Source organism: Pelobates fuscus, chromosome 2 (genome assembly GCF_036172605.1).
Source record: "Pelobates fuscus isolate aPelFus1 chromosome 2, aPelFus1.pri, whole genome shotgun sequence".
Taxonomy (NCBI): Eukaryota; Metazoa; Chordata; class Amphibia; order Anura; family Pelobatidae; genus Pelobates; species Pelobates fuscus.
The window spans coordinates 179402487-179422745 of record NC_086318.1 but is presented as its reverse complement, the minus strand read 5'-3'; the positions used below and the strand labels follow the sequence as shown (position 1 = coordinate 179422745).

Below are 20259 nucleotides of genomic sequence, written 5' to 3'. Positions count from 1 at the left end.
AAGTGGTCTGGGTGCATTGTCCCTATCCCTTGAACCCTATAATAAACTGCAATGTTTACATTGCATTGTTAAGACTGCATCTAGTGACTGTCTACCAGACAGCCACAAGAGGCGCATCACACAGTTTCATTTAGTTTGACAACATGAAATGACGCTGGACGTCCTCATGCTTTGCATGAGGGCATCCAGCATGTTGATAATTGAGTCAATGCTTTCATATGGGGAAGGCCAAATGCGCACACAGCACTTGCCACACACGCAACTTCGGCTGACGTTGGAGGAGGGGGGGTCAGCGGGGGCTGAGTGTTGCTATAGTGTTGGGAATACAGTTTATATCACAATACAGTTAAAGTAGAGTAGGGTGTCATTTACAGTCCCTGTGCAAAAATGAAGAGGAACACAATTGGAATCTGGTAGAGAACAGGAGAAATGCAGAAAGGACATAAAGTGTGATTAATATTCGCTATGTTTTGGGGTGTAATATGGTTAAGGAAAGTTAGTGTATAGAAGGGTTAGTAAAGCAGCTAGGACATTACTAGCACAGCTCTAGAACTGGGCAGATAATTCCTTAACAGTATATATAAAGTGCCCTGGACAATTGGGAAAACTGCATGAAAAATGCATGTGTAAGCAAGCACTGTCATATTTTCAAGCATTCCTAGTGGTCACATCTGTAGATTGTTCTAATCACATTTTAAACTACAGGCTCTTTGACCATTTACATGTATTGCTGATTATATTTTGTATGTGTTTTCATGCTGAGGAAAGGAGCTGTCTTCAAATATACTTTCTAGGACATCACTTGGACGTTAATGAGATTTCACACAATACAATCATCCTTTCCCGCAAAACCTCTCATATCTTATCTTACAAGCTCAAATCCTTAACAGTGATTTTGAAGAAAAAAAAAAATTACATGTGAAATGATTATGACAAACATATGCTTTATAAACAATGCTCATGTGATAATTTATGGCTCTTGTATGGAGAGCTATTTCATGGTCAAATCATGGATTTTTTAACCAAATAATGAAAATTTACACATGCTGGCTGGGAATGTACTGTGAATGCTATTACTGCATTTATTTGAAGATAGTGAGGTGTATATGGCTAATAGAAAACAAGGACTGCATTCAAAATTTAGACTTGAGAAATGAGGAGTATGGAAAAAAACAATAATGTGTGAATGGGTAAGTTGTAATATTTTATAAGCAATATTGTAAAAATCATAATAATTTATTTACTATACATTAACCAGCTATATATTAATCCCGTGAAAAGTTAAAGCCAATGGTGTAAACACCAGAACAATTTATATTACTCACTGATATACAAGAAAACCTATTTGCCAGCAGGTGTATTAGGCTTGCAGAAGAGACAACACAATGTTGACATGGCATATACACTAAACGGTGAGCTGTGGTCAAATTAAACATTGTTGACCAAAAAAGTAGATCGAGTAAATGTCCATTATTACCATTCAACTCAAATTAACTCAAATTACAGTTTACTGAATAACGCCCTCATACTCATAAATTTGACATTTTAGTTAAAGAACACTAAATCAAGTATACACTAGAAAAGTTAGAACTTTAGAACATGCCAAAGGAGTTAATGAAATTAAGAAAAACATAGTAACAATAGTACAAAAGCTGTACACTTAGGAAACACATCAATCTTAGGTAAAGTGTAACAGAAATAAAATTACATTCAGAATTCAAAAATAATTGGGGAAATGGATTTGGTTAAGCAGAATAAAGAAGAAAAAAACAATGAAAGATGTAGATTCTTACCTTTTACTTATCTCTGTAGCTGCAAAAAGCTATATGCTACATACCTAACTAAGTCAGCCCTTTTACACTGATTAAAAAAGGGGTCACTTAAAGCCTGTCCTTCCTCCTGTGTTGCATTCTACTTGGATTTGCTTTGGGCAATGAGATCCCAGGCTTTTAAGATCTTTGAATTTTAACTTACATAATCGGAAGCACAGCAAACTCTATTTACAGAAATGCACTGACCTAATTTTACTAATGTTCTTAAAAAAAAATAATATTTGCATTTTCATCTAGATATGAGCAATTTTCTCTTGAGATCATGTTAGCAAGTAACTTGTACAAAGATTAAATTTTGATGATAAAGATACAATGAAATAATAGGTTTTCCATTCGATTTATTGATTGTTTTATATTATTTGATTTGCAAAAATGTAGTGTGGTTGCCGAATTAATCTAGAAAACCATCATCATTATAAAACTGTGTCTCGTTTCCTGTTTACAGACCTGATGGCACACACACTATAATATAAGTACTTGTCTTTGTTCTAATATATGTACATATTTCATATGTTTTTGAAAATTAGCCTTTATTAATAATCCTGCATATTTTGTTAAAGGGAAATGTATGGATCTCCTATTGCATACTGAATATACAAAGTAGTTCTCGAGATACTGTAGAAATATGTTTGTAAAAAGGCTATCCTGTTCTCCAAGAAGCATGATAGAATTATACACCCATTAATCTCCATTCCCATGATTTGATAAGAGTCCTAACCTCAACATCTGAGGAAAGTGATTTAGGGGTAATTATTTCAGATGACTTAAAGGTAGGCAGACAATGTAATAGAGCAGCAGGAAATGCTAGCAGAATGCTTGGCTGTATAGGGAGAGGTATTAGCAGTAGAAAGAGGGAAGTGCTCATGCCATTGTACAGAACACCGATGAGACCTCACTTGGAGTATTGTACGCGGTACTGGAGACCGTATCTCCAGAAGGATATTGATACTTTGGAGAGAGTTCAGAGAAGGGCTACTAGACTGGTTCATGGATTGCAGGATAAAACGTACAAGGAAAGGTTAAAGGATCTTAACATGTATAGCATGGAGGAAAGACGAGACAGGGGGGATATGATAGAAGCATTTAAATACATAAATGGAATCAACACCGTAAAGGTGGAGACTATATTTAAAAGAAGAAAAACTACCACAACAAGAGAACATAGTCTTAAATTAGAGGGACAAAGGTTTAAAAATAATATCAGGAAGTATTACTTTACAGAGAGGGTAGTGGATCCATGCAATATCCTTCCAGCTGAAGTGGTAGAGGTTAGCACAGTAAAGGAGTTTAAGCATGCGTGGGATAGGCATAAGGCTATCCAAGATATAAGATAAGGTCAAGGACCTAATGAGAGTATTTAGAAAATCAGGCAGACTACATGGGCAGTATGGTTCTTATCTGCCATCACATTCTATGATGTTTCCATTAATCAATAAAGAGAATTTTACTTATGATATAAAGGTTTTTTAATTTTCCAATATTATATTGTTTTTAGAGAAATTATGCGACTATTAAAACAGAATTATTGCCAATATATTCCAGCCTTGTTTGTCTTTACATCAAGCATTAAGCATTTTTGGATGGTCTATAAGTTGCCTTTTTATTAGCTCTCTTGTATCATTTACCATCAACAAATTACAAATTAGTAGAATTTCCCAAAAATGTGAAAAACACATTGAAAAACACTATATATGCATATGCATGCAGACACATGTATAAAAATACACAGAACATGCATACATACATTAATACACACAGACAAACAAGCACAACCACACGTACTAAAACATTGTAAGACATTTTGTTGGCTACTGAATTTTGTCAGCTAAGGAAAGATATTCTGGTAGTATTTTTTTCTAAAGCAAGAACTGTAAACGGTAATGTAGCATACCTAGCATATCTAATGTTTAAATACTAAACTGTTACACAGACTCTACAGCTCTAGATATGATGGACAAAACATATTGGTAGTGTATTTTTTTTTAGAACCTGAAACTTTAAATATTACTTGGAGAATAATCATTCTAAAAAGACAATTAGAGTATAATTCATAAAACAGCATCTAGTTTTTTTTTAACCAAATATACTATAGATATTTAAACTTTAGGGATGTTTTCTGAACTTAAGATAACTGATTAACATCCAAGGTGAGATTTCGGGAAATAAATTCTTCCCTGTTCAAAGTTTATCTACTACTCCCCACTCCAGGTGATTGAGGCCCAATACGAATCCACTTAAAAGAATAATTATTGTAAATTAAAGGGGAATATCCCCTTAATCCCTTAAGGACACATGACATGTCTGACACGTCATGATTTTCTTTTATTCCAGAAGTTTGGTCCTTAAGGGGTTAAACTAGAAACTACAGAAATTAGAGATATTTAAAAAGAGAACTAGAGAAAAGGGCAAAAAGTAGGGTTAGTAAGACTGTGGTGATGGGTGTGAAAAGGTTAAGGAAAGTTAGTATATAATAGGGTTAGTATGTCAGCCAGGAAATTACTAGTGCATCTTTAGAATTGGACATATAATGCCTGAACAGTATATATAAAAAGAGTCCTGGCCAAACGGCAAATTGTATCTGAAATGCATGTATAAGCAATCACTGTTCGCTTTGCAGGCATTCTTAGTGGTCACAGAACATCTGTTGATCGTTCTAATCACATTCTAAACCCCAAGCTCTATGACCATTATACATTTAACATGTATTGCTGATTATAGTCTTGAAGGTTTTTTTCATGCTGAGAAAATTAGTTGTCTTCAAACATACTTTCTAGGACATCACTTGTAGGCTACCTCTAATGGAATAAGGGCAATGGGTACTTATAATAGATATTTATTTATTTATGTAATCAATGAATATATTACGTAGATTGTAAAGTGAATTGCAAAATAGAGAATTCGAGCCAATTTCAAGTTTACTTTAACAAACATAACATACACAGATATTGAGCATAGTTACACGTAGACATAGTTATTAAACATCGGGCAAGGCGAACACAGTTGTTGAACACATGTGCAGGTGAACACAGGAAAATTGCAACAATGAATACAAGGTAATAGAATTGGCACCACACACTCACCTGTTTGGCTAAGCTGGGATGTGCTTCTACTTCTCCGTGAAACTATGGCAACAACTTTGGCACTCAAACTCGACCTCCTTTTCTTCCCTCCAGTTCCGACTGTCCCAACAGCTGTATCTGACTGACTTCCATCATTGTGTTCCAGTTTGTATATCTCTCCACTCACACTTGTGCTCTTTGTAATGGTTCTCCCTGAAGATCCCATCCTTCTGCTTTGCATTCTGGGTGTAAACGAACTACATATAGGGACGAAAAATATATTGGTCCAAGGTATTTAGCTCTGTAGAGGCAATATTCATAGTCTCCTAGCTGCAAAACATGACTGAAAAAGACAGCTGTTGTTTTCTTTATAAATTGTTGTATAGTTGATCTGGTTTTGCAACTATGAGTTTGATAAATAGTCCCCTCAGAAGATTTTTTCAAATTAAAGAAAAATAATTTATTATTTACACATTAAAGGAACACTATAGTCACCTAAATTACTTTAGCTAAATAAAGCAGTTTTAGTGTATAGATCATTCCCCTGCAATTTCACTGCTCAATTCACTGTCATTTAGGAGTTAAATCACTTTGTTTCTGTTTATGCAGCCCTAGCCACACCTCCCCTGGCTTTGATTGACAGAGCCTGCATGAAAAAAAAAAACTGGTTTCACTTTCAAACAGATGTAATTTACCTTAAATAATTGTATCTCAATCTCTAAATTGAACTTTAATCACATACAGGAGGCTCTTGCAGGGTCTAGCAAGCTATTAACAGAGCAGGGGGTAAGGAAATCTTAATGAAACAGAACTTGCAATAAAGAAAGCCTAAATAGGGCTCTCTTTACAGGAAGTGTTTATGGAAGGCTGTGCAAATCACATGCAGGGAGGTGTGACTAGGGTTCATAAACAAAGGGATTTAACTACTAAATGGCAGAGGATTGAGCAGTGAGGCTGCAGGGGCATGTTCTATACACCAAAACTGCTTCATTAAGCTAAAGTTGTTCAGGTGACTATAGTGTCCCTTTAACATTTCATAAGGTATTTGCATGCATTTGCAAACAATAGCGTTATCAAGTTGTACTTGCTTTATGTGGGCCACATTGATTTTAGGTATGCATAATGGTACATGGTAAAATTGCAACTGTAAATGTAAACAAAATAGAGTGAATTTCTATTTTGTCCAGCCTGTGTTTATTTTTTCGTTCTCTCCTAGCTAATTTGACAAATATTGAAAAAAAAATTGATTTGTATGTAATCTTAATTCAATAATCACGGTATCAATGCATGGAATTTACATAATCACGTTACAAATGATGTTGCATACATTTAATCAACAACCAAATAGACTCCATTCTGCAGCTTGGTTTCAAAATAATTAGTTACAAACACAACAGCATTATAACACAGTCATGTTCAATTGAAGATACAGTGGACAGGACTGGTGTCTTTGGTGGCACCTCCATTCTGTCTATGGACAAGAAGGCCTGCCATTTTGCTAACAATAGATTGGATATGTTTTCAGTTTTTGACAGCAATGCCAAAATCCAGAGCTGGTTGAGTTGGACTCTAGGGAATCATACCATACTAAGAGAATATGATTCTAACTTCAAAATGATAACAAACACACAATGCACATTTACAAGCCTTTAGTGTTTATTTAAGATTACAGGTATAAATCAATGTAATATAATAGTCATAAATGGCACAATATAGCAAAGTAAGGGCCACACTAGCTCTCCATAATCAATTGGCAATGTAGAAAAAATAGTTCTTCAGGCAAGTTAGGTGCAATAGGAACACATTTTCTTAATGCAACAGTTGACATTTTCATCCTGTGGAACTTCTACTCTCCACTGGCAGGTTAGAATGGAGCACAGAAAACTTTATTACATAACATAATCTCTGCCAATATTGAGGAGCTTTGATATCTTAAATTTTATTTCCTATAGCAACCGAGTCTGTTGTCATGTTCTGTGTAAAGTTTCTCTATTGTGAAGATATTCTAAGATTTATGACTATTGTCCTTACAAAGAGTTTGAGTCTTCATAGGGGAGAAGGAAATAAGTTTAATCTTTTGGGATTGAATGTAGATGATAAAGGACCAGAAATTGAGGGACTAACCAAATTGCTGGTTGGAGGAAAGTGAATTAGTTCTGTTCAGGTACCAAATTTGTCATTCCCAAGTGAGTAGACACTTGCAGGAAACATCCCACAGTGCCCATCTTTAGAATCATCTTAATTATTATTATGTTATTATTTATATAGCGCCAACAAATTCCGTAGCGTTTACAGTGGGTGGACAAACAGACATGTAGTTGTAACCAGACAAGTTGGACACACAGGAGCAGAGGGGTTGAGGGCCTTGCTCAATGAGCTTATATGCTAGAGGGAGTGTGGTAAAGTGACACAAAAGGTAAGGATAGTATTAGACTAGTGACAGTTGCAAGAGAGGAATCAGTTGGGAGCTATTAACAGTTTAATTGATACGCTTTTATGAAGAAGTGGGTTTTTAATGATTTTTTGAAGGAGTGGAGATGGGGTGAGCATCTAACGGAGGAGGGGAGTGAGTTCCACAGGAACGGTGCAGCCCTGGAGAAGTCTTGAAGGCGAGCATCAGAGGTGGGAGTACAGACAGAAGATAGACGTAAGTCTTCAGCAGAGTGTAAGGGCCTAGACAGGACATACTTATGTATTAGTGAGGATAGATAGTTGGAAGCAGCATTATGTAGAGATTTGAAAGAAAGAACCAGAATTTTAAATTGAGCCATATATCTTACAGGAAGCCAATGTAGGGACTGACAGAAGGGGGAGGCGTGGGAGGTGCGGGCGGACAGGAAGATGAGCCTCACTGACGCATTCATTATGGACTGTAACGGCGCAGGTTGGGAGCACGTAAGACCACTGAGAAGCGGATTACAGTAGTCAAGGCAAGAAAGGCCAATGTAATGGACCAGCACCTTAGTCGCATCTGGCGTTAAGTAGAATCGGATGCACAGAATGATTTTGAGATGGAAACGACAGGATTTGGCGATAGATTGAACATGAGGCGTGAAAGAGAGGTCAGAGTCAAAGAGAACACCTAGGCAGCGAGCCTGCGTGGTGGAGCTGATGGTAGTACCATTCACTTGAAGGAGACACAGGAGTAGCAACACTTGAGGGAGAAAAGACTAGAATTTCAGTTTTGGTCAAGTTGAGCTTAAGAAAATGGGCAGCTGTCCAGTTAGAAATAGCAGAGACACTAGTCAAGAGGGATGGGGAGAGATCAGGAGAGGACAGGTAGATTTGCATGTCATCCGCATAGAACTGGTGGACGGGCTCCTGAACAAGGCCTTTGTCATTTTGATTAAAATTTATTGAAAACCAAAATCGAACTGTGTCTTCATAGGTGACTCTATATTGGACATTCTCACTTTTGAGTACAGTTGTAGAGTGCATGCTCAACACATTGCACAACTCTAAAGTGGTGCAAAATGCATTAAAATAACACTATAGTTTTAGTAATGCAAACGTGTAATGCTAACATACTGTGTTATACTTCCAATTAAGATTAGAATACCCTCCTAAATTTAATGAAAGGATTGGTAACAAAAGGTTTTACTTACCATTTTTCCAGCACTGTGTCACGGCCTTTGCAGCTGGCAGCTCCTTCTCCCACGTTGTCATTGGGCCTGCTGGCTTAAGCTTCTTGTCCAATCAAACGATTCTCATAGAGACTCTTTACCGGTGAGAAGGGCCCGGGCGTTTGTCTAGTTAAGCTCTAATGCTTCCATGAGCAGCATATTGATGGACATCAAACTTCACATAACCTAGTTCAAGAACGAAAAAAGAGAGAAGTATTGTCCCCCCCCCTGCCAAACAAGACAATACTTCTCTCTTTTTTGTTTTTGAATTATTCCATTAGGGTTTAATTTAATTGTCCCAAATTAAATTAAAATTTACTCAGAGCTTCAACTTTTTTCTTTTCTCACGTAACCGAATTGTCACAATGGAAGTGCCTCTAGTGACCCTCAGGAAGACAGAGGTGTGCTTAGCCACTGATGAAAACATTGCAGTTTCTACAAAATAGCAATGTTTTCACCCGCAGGACTTACTTTAACCTATCCTAATGTGATGCTTGCTCCACCAAGTGGACTGCTATGGATTTATATTTTTAACATGGATGAATAATGATGGATTTTAGCCTAATGAAGTTGCTGCTTGTGGTTAACAACTTTACTTGTCTCCTTCACATTACCCCTAAAACTTGCCGCAACACAAAATACAATCAGAAGTTGGAGCTGCAACACAGTTTGTTCCTCTCTGTATGACTTGAAACAGTATTGGAAATTTGCTGAAGTATATGTGCTTGCCAAATCTGCTTAATTGTATTACAACATGTATGGCTGATGCACATAGCTTGTTATTATACATAACAGAGCAATGAACAGTGTATTATGGGAAAATAATGCTATCACTAATGGTTGGTGTAATGGTATTGTACACATATATATTTATCCTAATACATGCTTTAACATTTCTAAATAATTTATATTATGTGATATTTTAGGTTAGGATTAGAGTTAGTGTAAGCGTTATGGTAGTGTAGGAGCTAATGGTTTGTGTTAGGATATTGTAGGGGGTTAATGTTTAGTTTTAGTGTAGTGGGGTTAAAGTATAGTGTAGAGATTAATGTCTAATGATAACGTAGTGAATTTGGGTAATGTACATATCGATGTGTAGTGTACTGTATTAGGGTACTGTAGGGGTTAAAACTTTACTGCACTATGATATTTGATTTGTAATGCATCCACGTCAAAATTAATTTGTTCTGGCTTGATTCAGCATGTTCCATTTCTAAACTGTACAGTGTCCATTTCTCACAAGTCATCTTAATGTATAAAATTGCAAGATGTACATCAAAGTTTATACATGGACTGTATCTACTTCAAAGTTTATTTATGGAATATATCTGCATCAAAGTTTATGGATAGAATAGATCTACATCAAAGTTTACACATAGAATGTTATCATAAAATATGCCTTAAGAGATCTGCTGTACAAACACGGTGGTCTACACAATTTTCTTAGAAGATCAATGGCATAATCAAAATTATGAGGGGCAACTTGAGACATTTCCCTGTTTCTGCTAATATGTAGCTATTTTCTTTCTTCACCACCTACTGAAAGGGTAACACTTTCTCCCCCAGAACACTGTGATTTATTACATGCTTTGTAAATAACAACTAGTCTTCTGCTCCTTAATATTAACTGACTGCTTAGACTATGTCATTGAATAAGCATTTATTCTAGACAATCCACTATAATTTGTGAAGACCCAAAGTTTTTAAAAATATTGTAAATCTTTAGAGTCAGACTATATAAAATTTACATGACATGCATTTTACTGGTCTGTTAACTTTTTTCACCCAGACAAATATTAGCATGCAAAATTCACTCTTCACTTGACCAGTAGACTGAACATTGTTTTACAGATTCAGTAATGCCTCTTTTTTCTTCCTATATAAATGTTGATTCTACGTAACATATTTGTAAGTTTTCTGAGATATTTTGCTGACATAGTCTAAGTTTACCAGATATAATCCTATTTTGTTCCACTACCTAGGTCTTCATTATGTAAAACTAGAGATTTTGCTGTGTGTGTTGACCCAGGCTACTAACACTATAAAAAAATCAATGGGGATTCACTCTCAGCATCAATAAAGAACAGTTCAACTCAATGATTCATCTCTGAAGTGTTAATCGGTTATTTCAGAATCAGTAGGTGTTCCAGCTGTTCATATCACATGCAGTAAAACAGGTGCAGATTTTATATTTTAATAGGAAGAAAGGTCATATTTCTTAATTGTTCCAGCTTGCCCAGCATACTAAAGTGATAAAAATGGGTAGGTATGTCTTGGAAGTGATGGAAGATATATTCATGAAAGAGAGAAACATTTTATGTTAACTCCTTTTAAGTTATTTTAATCATTGGTGAGTGAGCATCCAAGTTATGTATACTGCACAATTATATTTTAATGGTTATTCTACCTTTTCTTTGTACCCTTTTAAAATATTTGTTAAAATAGATAATCACATTTCTACTGTAAGTTCTTACATTTGTTTCAACCCTCCATCCAGACAGAGTTTCTGCCATTAGCTTGTGAGATGCATAGCTAACACATACAACATATAAAATAGTTTTTTTGTGCATAGAATGCTGTTTGATGATACCTAGAAAATGAAGTATGTAAATTTAAGTATATACATTTTATCTGAAAGCTCAATTTTTATTGAGCCTTTAGAGAAATATTGGAGGATTATTTTTTTCAGAGATTATGTGGCACTCCTTATCTTGCCATACTTCAGATAAAGCGTGGAATAAAACTACCACCAGATTACATCTGTATTAGCTGAGTGTTCTTGTGATGTTCATGGTGAGTACTGATGGTTCTAAATTGAAGATAAAAAAGAGCAATTGAACACTTTGCATTGCAATGACTCACAATGCTGGGAGCTCTTAAGGCTGCACTGTGATTAGTTGACACACTTCTTTATGTTCCTCCCAACTCTCTGAGCATCAAGGAAGGCCCATTTACAGCAAGAGCTCCAAGCCCCTGTCTCAGCTTGGGTGTCTGAGCTTGGATGTCCACCTCTGCAACTATATGAGTAATCTGGTACTGCGTTAAAAGGAACATTGTTAACAGTCTGTGTGGGAGAGTAGTTGGCGGACAAAGCTACTGCTATTACCATCCTCATCTCCTGAATGAACTAGCTGACATGGTGCAAGAGCATTGTGGGCTACTACTTCCTGTTTTAAAGAATATATATATGTACTCAGAGTTCTTAAAGCACGAAAGTCCTCCTTCTTCCTTCCTCTCCAACTGATCAAATGTAGAAAATATGCTTTAATAAAATAGTGTTGCTGATGGGGGCATGGCTAACCACCGGACAAGATGTACGTGTGATCCTCAGCTCCGGCACCTGACCTTACAATCTGTTCCAATCCCGGCACACGGAACAGTACATTCAACAAAAAACGCAATGACACACAACAAAATTAAGAAGAACTCGGCAAAAGCCAAAAAACTAAACTTCTTCCACCAAAAACTGCAACCTCTGAACGCGGTCCTACAGGCCTCGAACCAAGATGGCGACGATGGCTCGGAGGACGTGAGCGCGTCACTAACCCACCTCTGCACTGGAGATGGCCTGACCAAAAGCTTCCTCTCTCAGGCACTACAGGATCTCTCAGAAAAGCTAATTGGATCCTGGCAGCACTCCCTGTGCAAAGATGTCCAAGAAATTGGCAGGCATCACATATGGAATCCAAAATGGACGAGTTCGCATCAGTGCACAACGACCTCGCGGCCCACGTGGAAAGCCTGGAGGAAAAACTAACATTTACCAAATCAAAATTGGCAGATTTAGAAGACAGGGCACGATGAAACAATATCCGTCTTCGAGGTGTACCTGAATCCGTGCTCCCCGCAGACCTACCGGCATATGTGAGGGGCCTACTACACGCCTTTGCCCAAGAGATCCCAGCTGATATGCTGCTTGTGGACAAGGTACCTTGCCCACGCCATTTCTCTGACTGCACAACCGGAGATGTGCTACTCTGGGCACAGTATTACCACATTAAGGAACATACCTTACCGGCCAGCAGAAACAAAGCCAAACCGCAATACTCCGCAAACTAAAATAATTCATGCCCATCAGAGCAGTTCTGCGAACCAATGGCATGAGATACAGGTGGGGTTACCCCACAAAACTGCTGGTCATCAAGGATGGAGGTCTCAAGCCCATACTGCCACCTGAAGATGGAATAAGAAAGCTACGATCCTGGGGTCTTGACATCATACACATGGGCCACATGGAATCCAAAATGTTGCCAGCTCACATCGCCACACTTTCAAAACCAGGAAAACCCCCAGACAAACCCCAAAACTTAAGACCTATATCGTTGCTGAACATGGACACGAAACTCCTGTCAAAGATCTATGCAAACAGACTCTCAACTATTATACCCACTGTAATACATGGGGACCAAGTGGGGTTCGTGACGGGGAGACAGGGCGCAGACTGCACCAGGTAATGAACAAGAAACAAAGAAAATGGATCCAACAACCAAAAAGGTTCATGATCCACGGTTTGGATATATCAGAGTTAACTGTTAAAAACCTAAAGTTTATTGACACATCTATGACACTGAAAAAATAATAATAAATAAACCCAAGTAACAAAGATGGGGGTAAATTATAAAGGCTTGAATAGGGGGGAAAGGAGAACCAAAATGCATATGAGGGTAGAGAGACAGGAGGGAGTAAAAATATGACTCCTGCAGTATCATAGGCAGAGTCTAATAGAAGGCCTAAATGTACTAGGAATAGTCCTCCCTGGACTATACTTAATCCAAGATAATGTCTTTAACCTAATGTAGGGGGATAAGTATAAATCTGAAAACCCTATATAAACACAGCAAGAGGATAGGCAGGATAGGTAGTAATAGATGCTAATAGTCAGCTTTCGGGAGACAAGTCCCTATATTGCTAAGATATTCAAAAGTGCTGAAACTAAACACTGCTAATCCTCTATATAGCTAGTATAAAGTCTGTATACTTGATAGAAACACTGCTAGAGGGTAGGCAGGATAGATAGCAATAGATACTAATAGTCAGCTATCAGGAAGCAAGTCCCTATATTGCTGTGATATTCACAAGTGCTGAAACTAAACACTGCTAATCCTCAATATAGCTAGTATAAAGTCTGTATACTTAATAGAAACACAGCTAGAGGGTAGGCAAGGTAGGTGGCAACAGATACTAATAGTCAGCTGTCAGGAAGCAAGTCCCTATATTGCTATGATATTCAAAAGTGCTGAAACTAAACACTGCTAATCCTCTATATAGCTAGTATAAAGTATGTATACTTAATAAAAACATAGCTAGAGGGTAGACAGGATAGGTAGCAATAGATACTAATAGTCAGCTGTAAGGCAGCAAGTCCCTATATTGCTAAGATATTCAAAAGTGCTGAAACTAAACACTGCTAATCCTCTATATAGCTAGGATAATAGTAGAGCAGGTAGCATCCCTTGCTAAATAATAAAAGAGAATGTGCTGGAAACCCCCATTTTGAAAATAAAAATAAAAATACCAAACACCCTAAGTGTTAAAATAAATGGTGATGTGATTTAAAAAATCATAATAACGAGCCTAACGCGTTTCGGCGCTTAACCCCTTAAGGACACATGACATGTGTGACATGTCATGATTCCCTTTTATTCCAGAAGTTTGGTCCTTAAGGGGTTAAACTAGCGCCTTTCTCAAAGGCTATCATTGAGGGAACTTACCTGAGCATGTCTTTATACCTCCAGTGTTGAAGAGAAAAGCCAATCCGATCGAAAATGGGCGGCGTTTCCACTGCACGTCCCATCCCGATCAGATTGGAGGAGCCGGCTGTCAATCATCGAGTAACCAGTCAATCATGTGCCGATGGGTGGGGCTTAATGCCGATATTGCTTGAAATCAGACAGACTCAGCTAGGACTCTTGCAACATCGTCATCTTGGGCGAGTATACTCACCCCAACATTGGGTGCAATGTTATATACAGAGAGCATCAAGTAGCAGGAGTGCTGTTGCTTCCACCGTGACATGGGCCTCACTCTACCCACACAGATAGGCAGCTCCAGGCAATATAATCTCTCATAAGGGACTCTGTTATTACTGTTCAACTTTATTATTACCACCTTATGCCACACACTGTTATTTCCTGTGTTTACTGTCTGGCAGTCTATATGGAGTGAACGGTTACCCCTGTGTCATGAATTAATGGGACCTGCTCACTCGGGCACAATAGACCTCCCCCACGCTTGAGCCCCTCCACTGAGTGGCCGCTACTGGTTGTATAGTCTCAGGCTGGGCCGGGGGGGTCGGGTGCTTTGTCCCCACTGCCTTCCCTAATGGGTGCCAGGAGGTGTGTGGGGGTGATGCACTGCGGTCCTCCGCAGGCCTAAGCCGGGGCACAAAATTGCAAAAGTAAGCTGGGCGGGGTACATTATTAGTACAACATAAGACATCCGACGAGTGGAGTGTCACTGCTCACGCCTACCCGGAGTGGAGATCCCACTCGAACGGGCTGGACACCCACAGCAGCAGACACATTTTAGGCGACACCGCTGTCAATATTGTGTCATCATTACTATTTTGCCAGGCACTATAAATCTGACCACCCGACAGCTCATATAGCATGTGTGAACGACCCCGGCCTGTCACAGTAACAGGGTTATACCCCGGGCATGGAAACAGACATGGGGATGCTATATGCCGACTAGGCGGGCTTGGGCTGGGAGGCGGGAAGGGGCAGTGTCTTGTCCCCGCAGCCCTCCCCTGCGAGAGCTGGGGGGGTGGGGGGTGGGGGGTGACATGCTTTGCTCCCCCTGTGAGCCTCGGCTGGACAGTGGACTACAGTCACTCAAGGGAATTTTACGACACTACAGAAAATTAACCTGATGGCTTGTCACCCTCTCATGTTACCAAAGGGGATATTGATGATCACCAAAACTCATGCCACAACAGTATGCAAGGCTCTCTTTGTTCCTTTTTATTTCTTTACTGTTCTGTTAAAATTGAACGCAACAACATAGCTCTCAAGCCACACTATAGAAGATGTTATGTTTCCCGACCCCACGGTGCAATGAAGTTGCACCAGCTCCCTGTTAAATAGACATTGTAAATACCCTTCCCCCTCTCCCACCCTTAAACATCCCACCCCTCCAGTTTGCAACCCCCCTGTCCAAGACAGGTTCATTCACCCCTCAATGACAATATCTTGGTACAAAACATATGTAGTGATCTTCCACTCTAGCGTAACACCTGCACCTCATGAGAATACAAACTATTAATGCAAGTATGGTGAGAGCAAGTATGGTATAGTATGGTGAGAGCAAACTGTATACCAAGTTAAAAACGGATAGAATAAGTAAGAGGCAATATCATAATATATTTCTGGCTTGTGAACATGTCTTAGAAAAGCAATAAAATAAAGAACATAGTATAGCCTGTATACAATTGAACAAATAAATATAGGTATAAAATTGCCCACTCAAGTGGTGCTGAGCCGTTTGAAAGTGGCTCAGACTATTGGCGCCTTGTAAAGTTTTTGGAGACTGCAATGCTGAAAGCAAGTAGTTTGATGCAAAAATTCCGTTGTGTAGTTTGAATATCAGACAGGAAAATGCAGGTAAATAAAACACTTTATTTGCATATAAACAGCATAAAATATCGGATCTCCCAATCCCAATTGTATAAAGAAAAAAGAAAAAAAGAACAGATCCCCCTGATTCTAAATTTAGACATTTATGCAATATACTAAATAATACAACGGGGGGAAAGGGCTGCGCTAAAAAGTAAGATACAGTAAAATACAGTGAAAACCAGACCAAATGGTCACAATTCGATAACAACGGAAAGCGTAAGTCTCTTGGACTAGGTGAAAAAATGTATATATCTATGAGGAGAGTCTTTGCAGATAAAAAGGAAAAAAGAATATACAATGAGAAAAATTGGTAAAAATGAATAAAAGAGTGAATGAATAAAAAAAAATATTTAATAAGTCTCACTGATATAGCTTGGTGGGATATCTGTACAGTCCTCAGGAGTTGATCCGTCCGGGTAGTAGGATGATCCGTATATGTGGAGACAAAAATAGGAGACACGACAAACTGCCAATAGTGAAGAATTGCGGCTCCAAGGATAAAATGAGAAAATAATATGATAATACACTCACATTTGTAAGAGCTTTGGACCAGCTCTGGACTTATAGGCGTTGCAGCGGTATGATCCCCGCTACCAGGATATACTGGAGAAGACGTCTGGTGATCCAACCTTTGGTACTCCGGAATGTATAGAAAACAACAATAGTGCTCTCAGTAGGTAGGGTATGTAAAGTAACAGTAAATAAAAGTATACTTACAAATATAGAGCAGGAAATACTGCTCTATTAGTAGGGCGCTGGTGGAATAATCCCCACCTGGGATTTCTTTGGGTCAGGATCCGAGTATAGGAGGTAGAAGTAGTAGTAGAATAATATAATAATAATAGATAGTAATGGAAAAAATAATATATATATAAAAATAAATGTATATATATAAAAAAATAAAAATATATATATATATAAAAAAGGTAAAATAAAGTTATAGAACTGCCAGGAATAATAAAATAGTATTGTTGAATAAAGTAGGAGTTGGTCCTATAAAGAAGGTAACCAAAATCACTTTAATATTAAAATACACAATAAAACCATTACTAAATAATAGACCTTTATGCAATATATTAAAAAAAAAATTGGCATGTACTAAAGGAAGATAAGGACCTTCTACCCTATTTAGGTGATAGACCCCAATTAATTTTTAGAGGAGCTAGAAATTTTAGACACATTTTTACGAATAGTTTTTTAGATAAAGAAAAAAAGAAGGAAAATAATTTTTTAGGAGGTCAAGTAGGTTTTTATTACTGTGGTGATTGCACTGGATGTCGATTAAAAAGAACTGCAAATAGGAGTGTAAAGGTTTTTCCATCAAAAAATTCAGAAGTGCAATACAAACAAGGTAATATACCTTTTAACCTGTCCATGTGGCTACCAATATGTGGGCAAAACAATAAGGAAACTGAAAATTAGAATAGGAGAACATATTAATAATATAAAGAAAAAGTGTATTAATCATAATGTTTCGAAACACTTTTTAGACCATCATTATGGTAATCCGGAAGGCCTTCAATTTATAGGCATAGAAAGAATTCAAGTACATTGGAGAGGGGGGTGTAAAGAAAATATTTTAAGCAGAGCGGAGATGAGGTGGATGTTTAACTTCAATACCCTGACCCCTGAAGGCCTCAACGTAGATTTTGAAATTACTTCTTTTTTATAACATGTGTTTCTCTTTTTTACTATATCCTTTTTTGATACATATATTTTATATATTTTTTATTAATTTTTAAACATCTATTTATGTAAACATGCACATTTATTTATGTGTATGTATACTGATTAGATGTGATTTTTTATGTATTTATGAATTATTAATACATTTCTCCCTCTTCCATATATTTTATTTGTGACATTTATTTCTAAAATGTATATTTCTAAATGAGTTATTGTATTACTATGCATAAAATAATCATGCCGTGCAATATGGACATTTTCGATATTGTTTTAATGGACATGCGCATTGAAAAGACATTTTGATTAGATGTTTCAACCTGTCCGAGACCGGAAGTTCACGGAAGCATACGGACGTCATAACCGCTGACCTGGACATGTATCCTGACACGTAACGTGACCGGAAACCGGAAATCAGATGATCAGAAGCAATAACCGGAAACCGGAACCGGAAACGAACCGGAGGAAGAATTTGGCGCCAGTTGCAAGGATATTTAAATGTAAAGTTTGATGAAGTATGTAGAGGGTAGGCAGGATAGGTAGCAATAGATAATAATATTGTAAAGCGCTACGGAATCTGTTGGCGCTATATAAATGGCAATAATAATAATAATAATGTAGCACTTTGAAAAAGACCATTATCGGTCAAAACCCGATATTTTATGCTGTTTATATGCAAATAAAGTTTTTTATTTACCTGCATTTTCCTGTCTGATATTCAAACTACACAACGGAATTTTTGCATCAAACTACTTGCTTTCAGCATTGCAGTCTCCAAAAACTTTACAAGGCGCCGATAGTCTGAGCCACTTTCAAACGGCTCAGCACCACGTGAGTGGGCAATTTTATACCTATATTTATTTGTTCAATTGTATACAGGCTATACTATGTCCTTTGTTTTATTGCTTTTCTAGGACATGTTCACAAGCCAGAAATATATGGTAATATTGCCTCTTACTTATTCTATCCGTTTTTAACTTGGTATACAGTTTGCTCTCACCATACTATTTATGTTATTGTATTATATATATTTTCTGTGTGATTTGGAGTGACTCAAATTTCGTGATTTGAGCATTTTTATAGATTTATTTTTCCTTTTCTCTGTTTTTTATATATGTACTATTAATGCAAGCGGTCTGAACACACTGCATAAAAGACATGTTCTCTTGGAGAATGCAAAACAAGAGAAAATGTATATATTGTGCATCCAGGAAACACACTTTGCTCATGCCAGGATACCTACCTTTTCCCCGTGCGATACCCTAGTCAATATCACTCCACACACTCATCTAAATCCAGAGGTGTCTCCATTCTCCTACGTAGCTCCCTTTCCTTTGAACTGCTGCAACTCAAAAAAGATGCTCAAGGACTGTACATTATTATCCACTGCATCATAAATGACACTACATACACACTGGACTCGGTATATAGCCCGAACACAAACCAACAAAAATTTTTACACAAAGTTCTTTCTAAAATCCCAAACCCACAACTGACATATTTGACACTATGCATTGGTCTAAACCACGTACTAGACCCATGTCTGGACATTAAGGTCCCCGCACACACACATGCTACTCTTATACCCCAATGTAAAGCGCTCACAAAGTTACTACTTGAATTCAATATCTATAATGCGTTGCGTACGGCTCACCCTATTGACCGTGAATATACACACTATTCCCAAGTTCAGAAATCTAGCTCAAGAATAGACTACATTCTCATAACCAGCACTCTCGCTGCATGATAAATTTCCATTTAGAGGCGATACTCCATGGAGGCTCAATGACGCTATGTTGCATGATCCCGACTTTAAACAACCTCTAGACAAAGATTTCTCACTACTTTGAGGTGAACTTTGTACCACACATGCAACCTCAAAATGTATGGTTAGCCCATAAGGCAGTTATACGGGGACTAGTCATCAGCCGAGCTGCACACCTTAGAAAATCTGCACACCAAAAATACACCACACTACTCAAAACTAAGAGATCAAACGACCGCTCAGCTCCTTTCGCCAACTGACGCTGGACAACTCCAGCTTAACCAAACTTATAAAGAATTGAATGACCTACTATTCCAAAAAAACACATATATACTGCACAGGTTAAAAAGTAAAAGGTACTCCCAAGGCAACAAAGCAGGGAAAGCCTTAGCTTCCTTACTAAGACATACAACCCCCCGGTACATTCTCCACGCAGGGACAGCAGCTATCAGACATAGAAAAATTATGCGTACAACATAAAGTACCCATAAAGATAATATCCCAACTTTACCATAACTAAATTCGAAAATCCTGCACTGCACAGCTCTCGTTTACTAAAGCTTGGGTGTCAGATTTTTGGAAATGGTTAGATGATGCCGAATGGTCTAGAATATTTCTAGCAAACAAAACACTTAAACTATGTACTTCGCACACAGAGCTGTCCAGAAAACTTCTGTATCG

At 37.8% G+C, this 20259-nt stretch overlaps 1 protein-coding gene across 3 annotated transcripts in view; it reads right to left on the bottom strand.

The window, feature by feature from the left end:
- RIMS1 (regulating synaptic membrane exocytosis 1) overlaps window positions 1-20259 on the bottom strand; it is a 453058-nt gene that overhangs the window by 107252 nt on the left and 325547 nt on the right. For 2 of the 3 annotated variants that reach the window (XM_063442984.1, XM_063442985.1), the window contains one exon: window positions 4913-5148. In XM_063442984.1, coding sequence (XP_063299054.1) covers window positions 4913-5148 — 236 coding nt within the window. Of the gene's footprint in view, window positions 1-1793; window positions 1857-4912; window positions 5149-20259 lie in introns of those variants that run through there. The other variant, XM_063442987.1, reaches the window with a different exon arrangement.